General features: G+C 39.0%; 1 protein-coding gene across 2 annotated transcripts in view; it reads left to right on the top strand.

Annotated features, from left to right (window-relative positions):
* The first annotated feature begins 15,950 nt into the window (after positions 1–15,950).
* KCNN2 (potassium calcium-activated channel subfamily N member 2) overlaps positions 15,951–17,951 on the top strand; it is a 91,366-nt gene continuing 89,365 nt past the window's right edge. The window contains exon 1 of one of the 2 annotated variants that reach the window (XM_072416078.1): positions 15,951–16,895. In XM_072416078.1, the coding sequence (XP_072272179.1) occupies positions 15,951–16,895 (945 nt within the window). The remainder of the gene's footprint in view (positions 16,896–17,951) is intronic. The other variant, XM_072416079.1, reaches the window with a different exon arrangement.

Raw genomic sequence — 17,951 nt, 5'->3', positions numbered from 1 at the left:
GTCTTTTAGATTGTAAGATCACAAGGGGAGGGTACTACAAGTAATCAACATATATTGTATGATATTATTATTCTCAAAATTGCCTATTTATGTATTTTTGTATTTTTACTGCTGGATATATAAATTTATGCCACCTGTCCTTATCTATTGTGTACAGTGCCATGGAAGGTGATAGCACCATATTAATAAAAATAATAACACATTCTGCAAAAGATAATTATGATGCCCTTGGGCAAAATAATTTTACATTGATGTCCTATTCCTCTGCAGACATGACATGTCATCGGTTTCAGATCACAATGCTTTTGTTGCCTCAATAAAACATTGTAAGCAAAAACCGCTTACAAAAATTGATTAACGTTTGACTGAATGCAACTTTTTATTACCTTTTAGTTTCACAGACAGCAACAGGTGGCAGCATTGCTGCACTTTTTTCTTTTGTGGATGCTACCCCAGCCACCTCCAAAGACTTGAATTGGTGCAACTTAATTATTAAAATGCTTGTGCAAGTGATTTTTGATGCCTGGGAAGTGTCCAGAGTTGGAAAAAAATAAGACTGTGTGATCCTCTGCCTAAAATAAAACCAGACTGGTTATTAGGCTTGGGTACTGCCTGGATTGGAAATAGGGCAATGAGCCTGTGTGTGTGACTCCCCTACTATCTATAACAGATCCTTGTGAATTTGCCAAAAAATGAAGGAAGTGTGTAGTCCTCTTCTATTTTGGTAAAACCTGACCCTTTACCTGTCCCTTTGACATGGGCTAACGTTGGGGAAGAGGACTCCATTCTCACAATAGGACCTCAGTGTTGTGGGGGGGAAGGTCTGTGGGCAGGGAGCTTATTGCAATCTAGAAGGTCCCCCAATATTTGTCTCCTCACCCTGGGGAATGAGTACAGGTGTTTATAGTACTATTTACTGATTCCAAAAAGGGTTAAACCAGCTCTAGCAGTTACAAGAAAACACAACAAAAGCTTTAATATATATATATATATTAATATATATGAATCTTATGAAGATCCATCCAGGCCCAGCTGTTCCTACAGTACAATGATAAGAGCTTTGGCCCCATGAGTTGAGTCCTGCATTGTTTGCATGGGACAGCCAGGAACAGCGAAAGACTGACTGAACACAATCATAAGCGCACCACCCAGCTTGGGACAGCTGGTGTTAGACAGATCTTTGGGATGTCTTTGGGATCTCTAATTTGGACATTGCTGGACCCTTCAAAGCATTTTCTTTCCTATCCATGAAGTCCACAAAGTGGAACCCCCCACAAGTTTTTTTTTGTTTTATTAAAAAAAGCAGCTTTGAAAGACATTGGAAATACCTGCAAACACCTACAAAAACCAAGTGTTTTTGCCCCAACCTGCTCCTAAATGCCTAGCTGTGGACAATAAGTGGTAAATGCCATTGTTTTAACCTCTGGTTTAAATCTACCATAGGAACCCTGTAGCTATAGGCAGTGCAGGCAGCTTTCCCAGGACAGTTAATGGTCTTGGCATACAAGTTTATTTTAGTATTGTTACAATATTCCTAGTAAAAATACTACAATAAAACAATGAACTATTTAAAAAAAGAGGCACTTCTGGAACAAAGGATGTTAGTTTTACCAGCAAAAGCTGCTTGCCAACTGGCTATATTAATTTAAATCTGGCCCTTCATTTTTTTCTTTTGTTATCTTTACTAAAGTAAGGCAGATATTCTATCAGAAAACTGTCACTGGGACAAGTATCCCTATTGGAATATTTCTTCTCTATTCCTGTTCCAGTGACAACTCAAAATTATAGATTTTCCCTCACTTTTACTTAAAAGGTGAATTTTACCAATGTAGACAAAGACTCTCAAAAAAAAACTTACAGAGATTTTAATCCTTGTCTATTCTCTCTTAAAGGAGAAAAACAAAAGGACATTGTAAGTATAAGCATGGGTTGAGTGTTTAATGTTAGAGAATATTATAGGCATTTTTGTAAGGTTCTGTCTTACTATGGATCTCTGTACAGCTTGTTGTAAAAGCATTGCTGTAGGTATGACATGATTTCCCCATACATGCAGATAGACAATTTTGAATATCTGAGCAAGTCCTGATTAAACAGGGCCATAGCAGAACTATACAATAAAAACAGGTAAAATTGTACTGGTATAGGGGTGTACATATGTGAGGTCAGCCATGGTTTATATATATGTTGATTCAACTCATTTTAATACCTGAACTTGATTAGATTTTAATCTCTTCAGTGTGAATAGTGTACAAGCTGAATGTATTTACATCCTAACGTTACAGAGACTTCTTGCTATAGATAAAGCTTTGTGAAAACACTCAAAATATTGTCTTTTTGTACTGTTGTACAATTGTTATATTTTTGTTATATTGTACATGAGTTTATAACAGCATAATTTAAGCATAGCATAGTTAAAAAGAAACAACCCAGGATGGGAGTTTCTACTTTACAAATGAACCAATACAATGTATACATTTACAGCAATATGAAAACATTTAACCTTTTTTTCAAGAACCTATTTATATAAATAAATGCCTATATGGGGGGTTTGTCTAGTGTAAGAAACGATTATCACTGTCTTGAATTTTTAACTATAAAAAAGATTTACAATATTTCTGCATCTAATAGAACAATGGTCACAAGCTTGATGTATGTTGAGACAAATCCAGGGGTTATGGGCAAAAGCCTTGTGTATAGTATATTTTATGTTCCTTATCAAATAAAATCATAAATCCTGCATTAATAGAAATGAATTACAGCCTTAGAGCATGGAGCTGACTAAGCTGTGTTAGTTAACTGCAGCAGAGAAAAGTTAGGTCATCAGGCTATGTTGTATGTAAGAGCTGTGTAAATCTCAAGACTGCATAGACAGAAATACAAATTCTTTGTACGTAAACAGCTCTCTTATATGTATTTCAGCTTTTGGAAGTTTGTTTGGAGTTAAGTTCAGCAAGAAAATACAAACTGAAACAGGTTACCTTGACATCATTTGCCAGTCAGTTAAAATTATTATTATTATTATTAATAATATTAATAAACAGGATTTATATAGCACCGACATAAAATTGCAGTGCTGTGCATTAAATGTAATGATTTATTTAGCTATGGGTACTGAGAAACTTTGTGCTTGTCAGAAACTATTTAGGGATATTTTAGAGATCTGCTAGCGTCGGATAAAACACTGACACAGCAGGCCTGATTTACTAAAGAATTTTAGGCTCTTCACTTAGCAAGCTGAACTATCACTCTATCAAAGGATATTTTTTTGCACATGATTGGATGGTTGAAGTCAGTAGACTTCATTTACTAAGCTCATTTAATGTTATCTTGTAAAGTGATAATTACTAGAGAATCAAAGAAAGAAAAGAAGAGAGGTTTGTGGCTCACACTTTGGTTTCAAAAATATTTTGTGTATTAAGTACAAATTGTGAAAAAAAACATATAAACAATTCAATGACCATTCCTGTTAAGCAATCCACAGGATATGGTTTGGTTTGGTGCTATACAGATATGTTCCTAACAATAGAACAAATTCAATCAGTCAAGAAAGAATATGTAAAAACCGTGTTTTAGGCTGTATAAAAACCGACGCGTTTCACCGCAAATAGGCTTCTTCAGGGATATGGTAATATACAAGCTTATCTGTATTGTTGGTGTAAGCAGATCAGGGCATGAAGATGCAAGGATGAAGTTATTGATATATAGAGAGATTTGGTTGTAGTAGCAACTATATCCTATATCCTCAGTTGAAAACATATAGGAGTGTGTATACAATTAAAGATTCAGTGTAGTAAGAGGTAGATTTGATCCCAGTAGAGATAAGCAATTTCATACAATTCTCCTGTGATGTAACAGAAAGCATGGACAGGACTAAAACCTTCCTCTTCCTGAGCCCAGGAATTGTGGGTTTTTCCAGGATTGTTGTGGCAAACATGCAAAGGTGGGATTGTTGTAACAAGCTTGACTGTCCAAAGAAGTTAAATACTTGTGTATAGGTCAGGATTCTGAACGCTGTGCAGAGTGGCTGTGTGTGTATACAAACAGCCTCCCAGGTTGCATGTTTGCATGTTTGCTACAACAATCCTGGAAATACCGACAATTCCTGGGCTCAGGAAGAGGAAGGCTTAGTCCTGTCTGCGTTGGATTTTTATACAGCTTAAAATAGGTTTTTTACATATTATTTCTTGACTGATTGAATTTGTTCTATTGTTAGGAGCATTGTATAGCACCAAACCATACGATATCCTGTGGACTGCTTAACAAGAATGGTCATTGAATTGTATGTATGTTTTTTTCACAATTTGTACTTAATACACAAATATTTTTGAAACCAAAGTGTGAGCCACAAACCTCCTTCCTTTTCTTGTTCTGATTCTCTATTGGCCACTGTGAGAGGTGGCTCAACCCTATTGATACACTAGTAAAGGGAACAACCATCTCCTGTTACATATGTGAAATAACTAGACTCCTTTAGTAAAAACAAAAAACAAAACTCCAAAATGTCACTTTATCCTATAAATAGTTGATTTTTCCTAAAATATGAAGGCTTGCTAAATATTTCTATTTCTTGTAACTTCCCTACTTTTCAACTAACCTCTTAATACAAAAACAAAACTTTTCGATGATATGGGCCCAAATTGTCCAACCTTTAACTATGTGTATTTTTTTAAGTTTTTTTTCATGCCAATGCTAAATCCATAGGTGCCTATGCAGTGCATTATCGGTAAATTGACTGTCAGGTCTTATTTTTTAGAAACAGACTAGGCATTTTATAAAAGCTAAACAAGTCAGAAAACCAGTTACAGGACAATTGCATTTCCTAGTTTTTGTGCCTCTTTGTTCACTTTTTATGTTAATCGAGCAAAACAAAAGGAGTACTATGGTAAATAGGCAACAAAGGTGAATACCTTATATATGGATTCAAAAGGCATCTACTTATCATTATCATTAGGTCCAATTCACACTTTAGTATTAGACATGCAGTGGCATGGTGTTATACATACACATGTACAAACATGCAGTACTCCAGTCTCCAGTACAGTACCTATTAGGAGGCGCCCACCGGGCGTAAGTGCCCAGGCGATACTTTAACCTCTTTCCAGACACCATCCTTTGTGCACCAAGTCCTGGGGGCAACCAGTGCTGGGAGACACAACCAGTTGGGGCTGCTATAGGCGAAGACTGCGGCATAGATTGGGGGATTGGTGTGTGGGGAATACCGACATAGACCTGGGCCTTACAGTACCACTTACTCCTGCCTGCTCCTATATTCTTTAGGAGCCAGTGCCGTGGTACGAGTGACCAACCGGCTGGCAAGAAGATAACTGCCAGGAGCCACATGGGATTGCTAAATAGTGAGGCAGGTCTGAACCTAGCCTTACTGCTTTATATTTTCATAAAAATAAAATAAAGGTACTAAAAGCTATATAGTAAAAATATTTATTTATTTCAGTTTTTTATTTTTTAATACAATAAAAATGATTTGAGATTTGAAGGACAAATGTTTTTGTGTGCCAAAAACTTGAGTACAATCTGTCACAGACTGTCAAAAAGGCATCTGTGCATGTAAAGATTCATAGCACATAGAATACTGCTGGTGGCTGGAGCTAGTGGGACCCCTTGTGTTTAATTGTGGTATTCTTTGTCAAACTAGATAGCTACAGGAACACATCACATATCTGATGTGAGAGAACTATGCATTTAATGATGCAAACAGATGTACAATAGCCATGAACCAACATTCTATGTTAATGCCAATGTTGTGATTATAAAAAGATTGGTTTTCCAACATGTTATCTGCTATTACCTTGACAAAATTGGTTCAAATAGGCTTCTATGCTTTAAATGCCTATTTGCACCTACAGAAAATAATATCAAAAGACATAAATATACAGAAAAGTCATTACAAGTGTGTGTATAAATTAGGTTTTAGTTAAATAGACTCTGTAACTTGACAGTATACACTGGGACTTGTACAGTGCAGTGTATACTTCCATGTCACATATATAATCAATATATTAGCGGCTGCTCAATTGCCCAAAAGACACAATATTAAATGGGGAGGAAGTAATATATAGCAGGGGCAATAAAAAGGAACCACGAATATTTCTGTAATTCCAGTAAAAAAGGGCTGCAACTTAATTTAGGCCTACAAATTTTATATTTGGCTATTGCCTATTTGACTCTTTTGCTCTCAACTTGTGCAGCACATAGCAATCAGCCAAAACATTAAAAACACTAAAAGGTGAATTAAATAACACTGCTTAACTTCTTACAACAGGGTGGTATATATTAGGAAGCAATCAGTCAGTTCTTGAAGGAGATGTGTTAAAAGCAAGAAAAATAGACACACATAAAAATCTAAGTAAAAGGGCAGAATTGTGACGGCTAAATAAGTAGATCATTTCCTTTAATTTATAAAGGAGGTTACATATTACAAAGGAATTTACATATTATATAGTAAAAACAGGGGAGAACTACAGAACAATATAACATATAGCGAATAAAGCATCATAAAAGTGAACAGCAGGTCTTGTAAGGTGTTCCCAGTTTGCAATGATTATTACATACCAAAAGTAGTCCAAGAAAAGAGAACTGGTAAACCAGCACCAGGGTGAATGATACCCAAGGCTCTTCTGTGCGAAGGGAAAGTGAAAGGCTAGAAGATCCCAACAGAAGAGCTAATGTAACACAAATTGATGAATAACCTAATGCTTCCCATGAAAGAAAACACAGTACATCACAACTTTCCATTTATTAGGTAATGGAGTTGTAGACCAGTTAGTGATCGTGCTGATCCCAATTCGTAGACAGAAATGTCTTTGATGGGAAAGTGGCCATTAGAACTAGACTGTGCACAAGGGTTATCTGAAGAAGGGGCAGCAGGATACAATATAGGAAAAAGGCAGGCTGGCAGATGCAGTATGACTTTAAAGATCTTCTATCAAAGTCTTGGTGTCAGAAAGCAAAAGACACCTACACAATATTATGCTGGTTTTAAAGTTTCCTGTAATAAACTTCGCCTAATTTGCAGAATTTCATAAAAATTGTACACATCCGCAGATATACATCACTTTACAAAAAAAACTAATGTTTGGAACACTTTGCCACTTCTCATATGTGCTTACTTACCTATTACTATAATGTATGTGTGTGTGTGTGTGTGTGTGTGGGGGGGGCATTACTACTGTGCTTGTAATAGCAACTTGGGATGCAGTGATAAGCAGTGTTGGTTTGTGTCTGTACTGCAATTTTAAAGCCTGTTCAGTGCCTTTACTGGCATTGAACTGGCCATTATTGAGAGATATATTTTATGTGCCAGACCTTATAAAATTAGAACTTAATTATTACAAGCACAGGTCTTAAGACTACTGAATAAATCCCTTGTTCTTTTTAATTATTTTGTTTTGGTGTACTTTCTAGCTAAAGCTATTAAGGTATTGAATAATTATGCTTTTGGCATTTTTTTACAAACACAAGAATAAAAAGAACATTAATCAAACACAAACTGTTTCTAGTGCTGAATGCATTCGGAACATAAGGAAATGACAGCCTGTACAAGAGCCATTTACTTGTGTTTAATTGATGAACAAAACGACTCATTTATAAAAATCTGTCAAAAAAGAAAACATTTGCTCAACAGTGGTAAAAGGGTTTATATTTTAATAATAACTTGTGCCTAATAAGGACAGCAAGTATATAGAAACTTGCACTTCTTGAAAAATCTTATGATAGCGAGGATAAGAATTTAAAGAAATCCATTGTTCACAGCCAGGTATAGAAAAATCCTTTGGAATATCTAGATTAAATTAAGTTTTAGTAGAGCAATCTAAAAAAAGTTTTTCTATGGAACCCAGTTGTTATATATATATATATATATATATTTATATTTTGTATATTATAACACATGTTCTACATAAAAAGCTGTCTTTTCAGAAGAAGAATGCAATTGTATGCATAACAGAGCAATCATCCCAGCAAATAGCAATCATGCCAGAGAGATTTATGTTTGTGACAATCTATTCTTGCAAGTGCTATCTGTTTTTCTGACAAGTTTACTTATAGAAATAACTTAGTCTTCCACCACTGAATATAAGTGTTTGACTCCTGTGAAGCATGCTGTTGTGATTTTTGAATCTGCAAGTTGTATGTGCTAGTTTACTAGTGTTCAGATTACTGGAGCATGGAAAATGAAGAGGCTGTAATGAAAAATTAAACCCATGCCAGTCACTAGATTATTATTTTTGTCTTTGGGTTTCTTTGTACAGTTCAGTTGGGTTCTTTTTGACAATCAGGCTTGTAATGCAATAAATATAAATGGGCGTATTAGTCGCTTTCTTTGAATTAAATGTGAAAAGCCTTTACCTGGTTCATATACTACATTCTTTGAGGGAACTGCTAAGATAAATTATTCAACTGAAGCTGTAAAAAGGGCACAGGCGTCTGAACAGCAACTTTAAAGGTGATAGAGAATAGAATTTCAGGAAATTGAATCCAGGTCAGAAATTCAATTACTTAATGACAGCTATTTTGTTTCAGTTAGTGGTTCTAGGTGCAGGGGAGTACTCTTTTAGTCAGCAGAAAATACAATTTGTTAAAGGGAAAATCCACACATGGCTGGGTAAACAAGATACTCTTTTTGGTTAACTAATGTTTCAGAAGCAGTGCTGTCTAGCCTTGAAGCCTCTTCTCTGGTGGCTCTTGTACTTTTAACCTGACCTTTCACTCATGACATAAGGTTGGTGACACAGTGGAAGTAAAGAATCCAGAATGAATGAGAGAAATAGGAAACAAAATAAATGAAGAGGGTGAAAAAAGGAATGAAGGAAAGCACTTTTTTCATGTACACAAATCAAATACTACAATGGATCCATTACAGCCATTTTGTTTCCAGCATTTTCATGCAACAAATTATTAATCATTGTGGACTACTGTTTACGTCTTTATAAAAATAAGAAAGCCAATTCTGTAGCCATCCGCACTGAAAGTATAGGATTTTGCACGTTATTTTAACAACAATTTGAAGTTAACTGTGTAATTACTATGCCATATTAACTTGAAATTTGTTAAGGAATACTGTGCTTTGCACATCCATACTGTTGTTTGCATTGCCTTACTAAATATGTCTCATGGGGTTACTGAATGTATACAGAATATGCTTTTGTTATAAACAAAATAAGTATTTTATACTAGTTTTAAAAGTTAAATCATAGAATTAGGATTTATGTCATAAAAACATGTTTAACTTTATTTTATATTTGTACATTTTCTCTTTCATTTGCAATCACTATTAACTGTGTTATATAAGCCAGGAGGGAAAACAACAGGTGGCGAATAGTAGTACTCCCATGCTAGTAACTGTTGTGCTTCCATTAACAATGCTTTTCCTCCTGGCTCGTTGTATGTTGAGTGGATGTCACCTATACTCTGCTGCACATTAAACAGACAGATGAGCATCAACATAAAGGCTACTGCATACTGATGAGAGGACTACTGCATGCTGATGTAAGCGGCACCCTGGGAGTGCTATGGGTACACTGTACCCTATCAAAACTGAAAAAGTATTTGTTATTATAATAATATTCATAAATATTTTGCAGTGATACAAAAAACAAACCAATGATGAAGGTAAGTACCCCCTAAACCATTATGCATAAACAACATTCTGAACATCACAACAGGACATTGCTTATATTGCATTGCATGTGGCAATGACCAGGCCTGCCAAAAGCTTGCTGGGGTCTGTACATTGAATTGTAGAATACAGGGCAGGAACATGCCCATTATCTTATCTTTTAGACGCCACCTTATTGGTTTGGCAGGTCCCTTGAAAGCTTTGCAGGATCAGCATGGACAGAAAAAAATATTGGATTGCACATTTTATTTACTGCAGCTTAAGTAATTAAATGTAATATATATAACTTATTAGTATTATATTTGACTCTATATTTTCACATGCAAACTTACTGATAATTCCATACATAGAGTCATACATTTTCCCACTAGTGACTATCTGTCAGAGGTTGCAATAAACATTTTCGATGAATAACTGCTGAGATAAAAGGATAAGCAATCTAATGACTTTATTGTTTTTTAGCCATTATCAGCAAACCATTAAGCTTTTGTACAGATATTTGTAGCCTGAGACAAATGTGAGTGATCATCTCAAAAGAAAATCTGTTCTACTGCGGCTGGAAACAATCACCAAAGATCTTTTCCAGTGTTAATCACCGCATGTCTATATGGGGTTTTAGATTTGCATTGACATTTTCTGATTACTGACTGGGTTTGCTTTGTGAAAGATAAATAATGTGTGCTAAAATACTAAAATACACAGGCGAATCTAATTTCACGCTACTGAGAGATTGAACTTCTTGCTGAGAATCATCTCATCTGCAACACATTAAAGTAAATGTCCTGCAAAAAAACGTGACTGCCCACAAGTGGTTAAACCATGCAGAAGCACAAGATTAGAAAAAACTGAATAGTTATTTGTTCAGCGGTAACTTTGCAGCTTTACAAAGTAGGAAACAAGGTCTGTATATGGAGAGAGCAAATATGGCTGCCCTTCATGAGTTGATATTTTTTTTAAACTTTGCACAGAAGCATTTGAAATCATAACTAATAAAACATTAATATATATTGATACATTTTAATTATTCTATTTACAAGCACATAGGTATGTAAAACACAGAAAAGCTACAGATTGTTTTTTACTGAATCATCAAACACACGGCTCAGTATTAATATCTTAATATCAAACTTCAGCTTTGTTCTGAAAAGAGTCATTGTCTCCTTCAGTCCTAGCTAATGTTCCTTTTTGACTTAAAAAATAAGAAAGAAAGAATGGGACTGGTATTGCTATCCTCCTAAAAAATGTTTGTTGCTTGTCTGTGTCTGACATCAATACTTACTAAGTCACAGACCCAGAGGAGAAATGCTCCATATCTCTATGCTTCTTCCAGTGCCTTACAGCGCTAAAACATTTACAAAAGCACAACAACTAGCGAAGAACAATCTTAAAAAGAGAGGCCTGAAATGACAGCCTATTCTCAGTCGTTTCTCTCCTGTGACAGGTACATTTAACCCTGTAAAGAAGGCAGGAAGCACAATCAACCTGCTGGGTAATTCCGCTGCTCATCTGGAAATTGCTTTTATGCACTATGTTTAAATCCCAATACACATTTGCTGGTGGTGTCACCACACAGAGCTAACATTTTGGCATATGGACCCCATAACCAATAACTAGTGCTTTGTCATTCCAATCATGGCTGCATAGGGGCCATAATTTTAAGATACTGAATATTTTTACTTTTTTAAAAATGTCAAACTCCTTTTAAAACTCAAACCCTGCGAGAAATCCCATTTTAGGGTCATTTCACACTAATGTGCCGCAGGATGCATGATACCACAATGTGCAAGAATTTGCGTTGCGTCAGTGCATTATGCCAAGTACAGAACAATGCCTTCAATTACCCCTGGAGTAGGTGTCCCCACTTTAAGATTTCACCTCTTTTCTTGTTCTAGGGACAATTTTAACAATATTATCAATTAAAGGCATAATCCACATTAGAAATTTATTAGCGTGAAAGTCTTTCCCCTCTCCCCCTATTCCCTCATGTGTATGCCAGTTCAGATCTATTTTTACTAGGCTTTTAAAGGCAGCTAACACAAACCCCAGATTAAACTAAGGCTATAGAGTTCAGAGGTGATCATACATAGGTTTGGGGTTCTGGGTCCCTTATATGGGGGAAATGTATAAAATTTTACCTGTACTGATGTCTTGATTTACCCTGTTTTGTAATTTTTGTTTGTTTCAATGTCCAGACCGGACGTTATTGTTAAAATGTCTTAAGTCATGTAAAATGTACTTATCAAAATCCCTATAAAAATATTGAAATATAAAGACAACGTTAACATTTTAGATTTCCTTTCACTTTCATTCTTGATTAAAATAGTCACTAGTACAACTAGAGCGCTGAACCTACCACTCAAATGAAATACAAAGAATAAAAGGAAATACACTTAATACACTATAGGCACATATCTTCAACTATCTTTAGCAGTGTCCCATGGGCCTGAAGTACTGGAAGCTATATTATGCAAATTAAAAATTCTGCTCTTATCCAATGTTGCTGCCAATCGAAGTGAAGGTCTAATAGTTAGATTAGAGTATATATGGCCAGCTCTACATTTTTACAGCACAAGTCACAATCCCCATATTACAGTGCATGGGGTGTTTGTGCTTCTAAAGAAGGTTAAAAGTAAAGTCTGCAACATATCTATCTGGGTGCCTTTTATTTATTCATATTGCTAGCTTTGCTAATTTTGACAGGTTTACATTACTGTATCCTGAGTGACATCTGTAGTTGCCAATATATCTGCAATACATCTTAAATGGCACATAATGATTAGTAAATTAAATCACAATCATGAATTACAATTTTGACTCAAGAGTATAAAAAATAAAACTATCACAAAATACTAATATAACACACCTTTTACAAAAGAGATTTACATATCAATTTAAAAATACCCAGAACTCCTCCAGCCTAAAGGAGTTTCAATGTGAAAACACCTCCTGGTCAACATTAAACAAACTGACAAAAATAAATCGGCCAGAATGACTGACACTGACAAGTGGGAATGGTATTAAATGTTCATGAACTAAGCAGCGAGTCTAGCAGTGCTAGACTGCATGCCAGTGCTCTACATATATTTACAAGAGCCATGTGAAGCAATTGCAATCAAAAACTAGAAAGGTTTCAGGCTCTGGAAGATAGTTGGGGTAGCTACAACTAACTTGGGTGCCTGTACTTTATTCACATTGATAGTGAAATCGAATAGTTTTTATTACTGTTGCTATTGGAGACTTTTTATTTTTCCAATTTATGTACTGTAGGACTCTGATACCGATAGGAAATGAGCCCTAATATTAAACAATGTCAAGTCATAATAGGAAAAATCTGACAATAATATGAGCTACTATCACACAATTAGAAAAGTAACTTATAACTAACTGGGTTTAAACATTTCACTTGCTGGATGACTTCTGTTCTACTTTTCTAACTGTATTTGTGTATAGATTTAAACATATTCCCTCTAATGGCTACTTATATATTGGCTACTTCTGCTCACATATTTGGAAAATATAACACAGGTACAGAATAAAAATGGCCATAAATAACCTACATATAGACCGCACAAAAAAAAATATTTGCTTTAGAATCTGGCTGTTTAATTTTACCCTTAAAAATCGATATGAAGCATGGCTGATGTCAGAAATGCTAATTATCACACACAGAGATTTTGTAATTTCTTTGGAACTCTCCATGTGAAAAACAACATGCGGTAAGAAAATGTGCCTGAACTACATCCCTATGTATATTTATAATACACTTTTTATAGGGAACAAAATTTAAGACATGCCTATTAATATTGTATAACCATGCATTGCGTTAAAGCAGCTTTTCATTTAAAGAACTAAACTTAGTTATTAAAAAAAGTGTGAGTAGGCAGGTTGTCTATTGCAGAAAGGACAGGCAATGTCTCTTCTACAATAAATTATACTTACATGTTTGAGAGCAATTTTTTAACTCACCCGTTCTAGCCATCCTCACCCAGTCCTCTTCTAGGTTCCTAGGCTATCTTGTATGGCCAGGTTGGAATTATGTAATTCCTGTGCATGTGCACATGAATTCATTAATATCCAGAAGCTGGGGTATAGGTGAAATACCTGGCATTGTACTCTGAGATGCACATGTGAAAAGATTATGAACAGGCAATCTATTGCACAATGACAATAGTTGTGCGCTGTGATGCATGTTCTTGCACTTTGTTGCGTTAGTGTATTGGAGTACCATAACAAATAAACAGCTCTGCTTCACAATAATATGAATTGCATTAACGTGTCATGCAGTAAAGTATGCATTATTACAACATTACCACAATACAGAAGGGTTTGTTATCGCTATCACATTGCTACATGAGCTAGTAAAGTTATTCAATTAGTGTTTTCTTTATGACATCATGGAGTCCAGCTTTAGGTGGATGACATTTATTTATGTATAGCCACAAAACATGTAGATATGTTTTTTTTTTAAATATTAATTCTTTATATAACAGCACATCTATAAATGCAAAACGTGTGCTCAAATCACAGCAACCAGTTAACGTATATATGTCTGTCATCCAGTATGTATGAAGCGCAGACAAGGACCTGACTCCCTGCTGCACTTCACTGCAAATTGAACCCAAATGATAATTGCAAGATGAGCCTTTAAATGGCAATCTGTCTGGATGTGTTATAATGATATAAAGCTTAGTGTACATGGAGAGCACTTGCTTACTTGCCAGAAAAAGGCTTCTTTTAGACAAAATGGGGTCCTGGAATAATAGAAAATGTAGGGGGGGGGGGTTGAGGGACAGCATTCCAACTCATTGCATGCTCTGCTGTTGTTATTTGGGGCCCTAGGGAAGGTGGGAACCCTGGGCAATGGTCCCCAACCACTGGGGGTGACTGCACAGTAAGCTAGTAGCTTTTAATGTTGGTATTTATATAATCTAAAAAAGAACTTGTTTTGCAGAGAATATTGTAGTGATTTACCAAAAAGCAGTGTTTGAGTAGAAGACACCACTCTTGACTTTTCCAGCTCATGATGGCTTTTTGTTTTCTGAGTACACTGCGCCATAAAGAATATTGCTCTGCTCCATCCTCAGCATGCTGAGAAAAGACCTAGCAGCCAGAGACTACGGTAGTGCTATGTAAATCAGTGGCTGTCCAATGGCTGAAGAGGATCATGGTGGGACCTGGAAGAGTCAGTAGTGGAGATAGCAGCTAGGGGGGGAATGCAGGGTCCTGGAGCTGCCATCACTGGAGTGCAAGTACAAAAGGAGATTTGCATATGCCATACAATTAACATGCTGCAAACAATGTTAGGAGGGTCAGGCAGGCTTGAAACACAGTAATTTGTGACTCTCAGGTCAATTTAAAGCAAAGCCATCACCACATTTTTATCATTTTATAAGAAGGTGGCTAGATTTTTTAACATTTTTAGGAAGACATGTCACACAGATCTTCCGCCTGCACAGTGTGAGATGGGTGATGTAAGCAGAACCCAGAGGAAAATGCTGCACCCGAAGTTCCATCCACGCAGGAAAGAGGGCGAGACGGCACGGGATCAGGTTTGTCCTCCGATTTTCACCAGTAGGTTTTGTTTTTTGTGTGAAAGTTCTAAAGTTCGGCTTAAGCTGACCCCATGATCTTTTTGGCTGTCTGTAAGGGTGACATTCTCCCCCCTAGCCAACAATGTAAGAGACATTCCTCCTACTGACCACCATTGCACTGTGGATATAGTAATTATAGAAGGGTTGCTGCAGGCCAGGGGTGCCCACACTTTTTTGGCTTGCAAGGTACTTTTAAAATGACCAAGTCAAAATGATCTACCAACAATAAAAACTTGGACGTAATAACTCCTGTGCGCGGTGGAGTTTATTTTGGAAGGCAGGGCTCCGCAATCTACTCGCATTGCCTGTGCCATCTACCAGTAGCTCACTATCCACCTGTTGGGCACCCCGGGTGTATGCTGTACCCCTCATGTACCAGATATATATATATGAGATGACTCCGGTGCTGACATTCTATCTCTGTATCCCTTGCAGGTATAACTCGTGATGGCTCATTCAGTATGAAGACTTGGAAATCCCCATGTGACTCTCCTCCGCTCAGCACGGCACATTAGTAGAAGTGACGCCCAGCAGCCATGTGCCCAGCGCTCTCCTCAGCCCCCTAGCAATGCCCTGTGGCCCTCCTGTCATCCCGGGAGCCCGGTGCGGCCAGACACGTGCTCCGGCTCAGCCCTGCCAGCGGCTCCCCGTCCCGGCACACACTGAGCACAGCCGCGCACACTACACACACCAGCTGCAGAAAACCCCGCCCAGGCGCTGACGTCATGCCAGTTGTTTTGGTCCGGCCAACCAATCGGACGCTCCGCTTGGATTCTACGGGAGCCGAGATGGGCCGTGCCCCCCGCGCTGAGGCGGACTTCCCCATCTCTGACAGAACGCATTGCGCCGGGCACACAGCCTGGCGGTCCTCCTGCAGCTTTAACACTTCTGACATGGAAACATCGCTGCAGTTCCAGCCCGGCTTCTTCACAGAGCAGCCGTCTCCTCCTCAGCAGTACAGCCCGGACGAGCAGCTCTTCTTCCAGCAGCAGGACGGTCCTTGCCTCCAGTGCAACAGCTGCTCCTTCCACGGCGGGGACAACCTACCGCTCCTCCGCACCTCTTCCCCGGTCACCGCTTTCCGCAGCTCGCCGCTGTCCTCCGCCTCCTCCCGCCAGGGCAGCCAGCTGAACGTGAGTGAGTTGACGCCTTCCAGCCATGCCAGTGTGTCCCGGGCCCCGCACCTCCCCCCTGCACAGTACCAGCAGTGCCACAGCCGCCAGCAGGCGAGCCCCAGCAGCAGCGGCAGCGGCCAGCGCCGGGAGAGTAACCCGTTCACGGAAATAGCCATGAGTAGCTGCAGGTACAACGGCGGCGTCATGAGACCGCTCAGCAACCTCAGCGCTTCCCGCCGGAACCTCCACGAACTGGACTCCGAGTCCCAGCCGCTGCAGCCGGTACCGAGCGCCGCCGCTCCGGAGATCGTCGTCTCCAAGCCCGAGCACAACTCCAACAACCTGCCGCCGTACAGCGGCTCCTCCTCGGGACAGCCGGGACAAAACAACAAGTCCGGCAAGAAGAAGAACCAGAACATCGGGTACAAGCTGGGGCACCGCAGGGCGCTCTTCGAGAAGCGCAAACGGCTGAGTGACTACGCGCTGATCTTCGGGATGTTCGGCATCGTGGTCATGGTCATCGAGACCGAACTGTCATGGGGAGCCTACGACAAGGTAAAGATCGGGGGGCACAGGCGGCTTGTCCCGAGGTGGCCCCCTTATATGTGTGTGGCCCCCCAGCTACTCACCTGTCACTTCATGTAATGCTCAGCCAGTGGGGGGCGCTGCTGGGGTGACTGACCCAGGCTGGGGGCCCCCGCATTGTCCCAACTACTTTCTAGGCAACTTTCTAACTTTACATGGGGACCTGTCACATTGATGTAATGGCCCCAGCATGCAGCCAGTGAAAGGCTCATTGTTATATACAGCGCTGATGGGGTGTCCCAGGTACTCCTCCGGCCAATCAAAGCGAGCCACTTACTTTCTAGGCAACTTTTTAAGTTTGCATGAGATACTGTCACCAGCATGCAGCCAGTGAAAGCCTGTTGTAGCTGAAAGGAATGCAGTCATAGAGTGATTCTACCAGTCTCTGATCCCATCTCTCTATAGGTTACCCCCTGTATTCCTCTTGGACAGCATTAGAAGTGATTGGACTTGTTGGGGTCCCTGCCATCCAGTTGTCCCCAGCATGCGTCCAGTGAAAAGTTTATAATGAAGTGCTGAGAGTTCTAGCAGACATTACTGGGCATGTCTCTGATACAATAGTGGCCAGCATGCAGCCAGCGAAGGTCTATTTACAATGAATGGAATGCTAATTTCTGAGATCTGTGAAATAGTGGGGGCCCTGCAGTCTTCTGATCGCCCCAATCATTGTATTCCAGCCTGGGACTATGATAGCACTGTGTGTAGTATTGTCTGAAGTGGCTGGGTTAATGCCCCCCCTTAATACAATGGTTAGCAGCATGCAGCCAGTGAAAGTCTATTATATAATAAGAGTGCTGCTTGTGCTTCTATGAGTCTAGAAAGAGCTGTCCGTGCTTTCTGATCTCCCCTCACCCTGCTATTCCCATCCGGGACCATCTCTGCACGGTGTAGTAGTATTGTGTCACGTGGCTGCTGGCCCCCGGACTTCCTCTCCCCCATCCTCCCGGGTACAGGGCCCGTGCCCCCATAGTGTCCCCAGCATGTCATAGAGGAAGGGCCCCAGTGTCCCCATGGTGTCCCCAGCAT

This window comes from Pyxicephalus adspersus, chromosome 6, assembly GCF_032062135.1.
Source record: "Pyxicephalus adspersus chromosome 6, UCB_Pads_2.0, whole genome shotgun sequence".
NCBI lineage: Eukaryota > Metazoa > Chordata > Amphibia > Anura > Pyxicephalidae > Pyxicephalus > Pyxicephalus adspersus.
The sequence above is the reverse complement of the archived record's forward strand: the minus strand, read 5'-3'. Positions and strand labels throughout refer to the sequence as shown.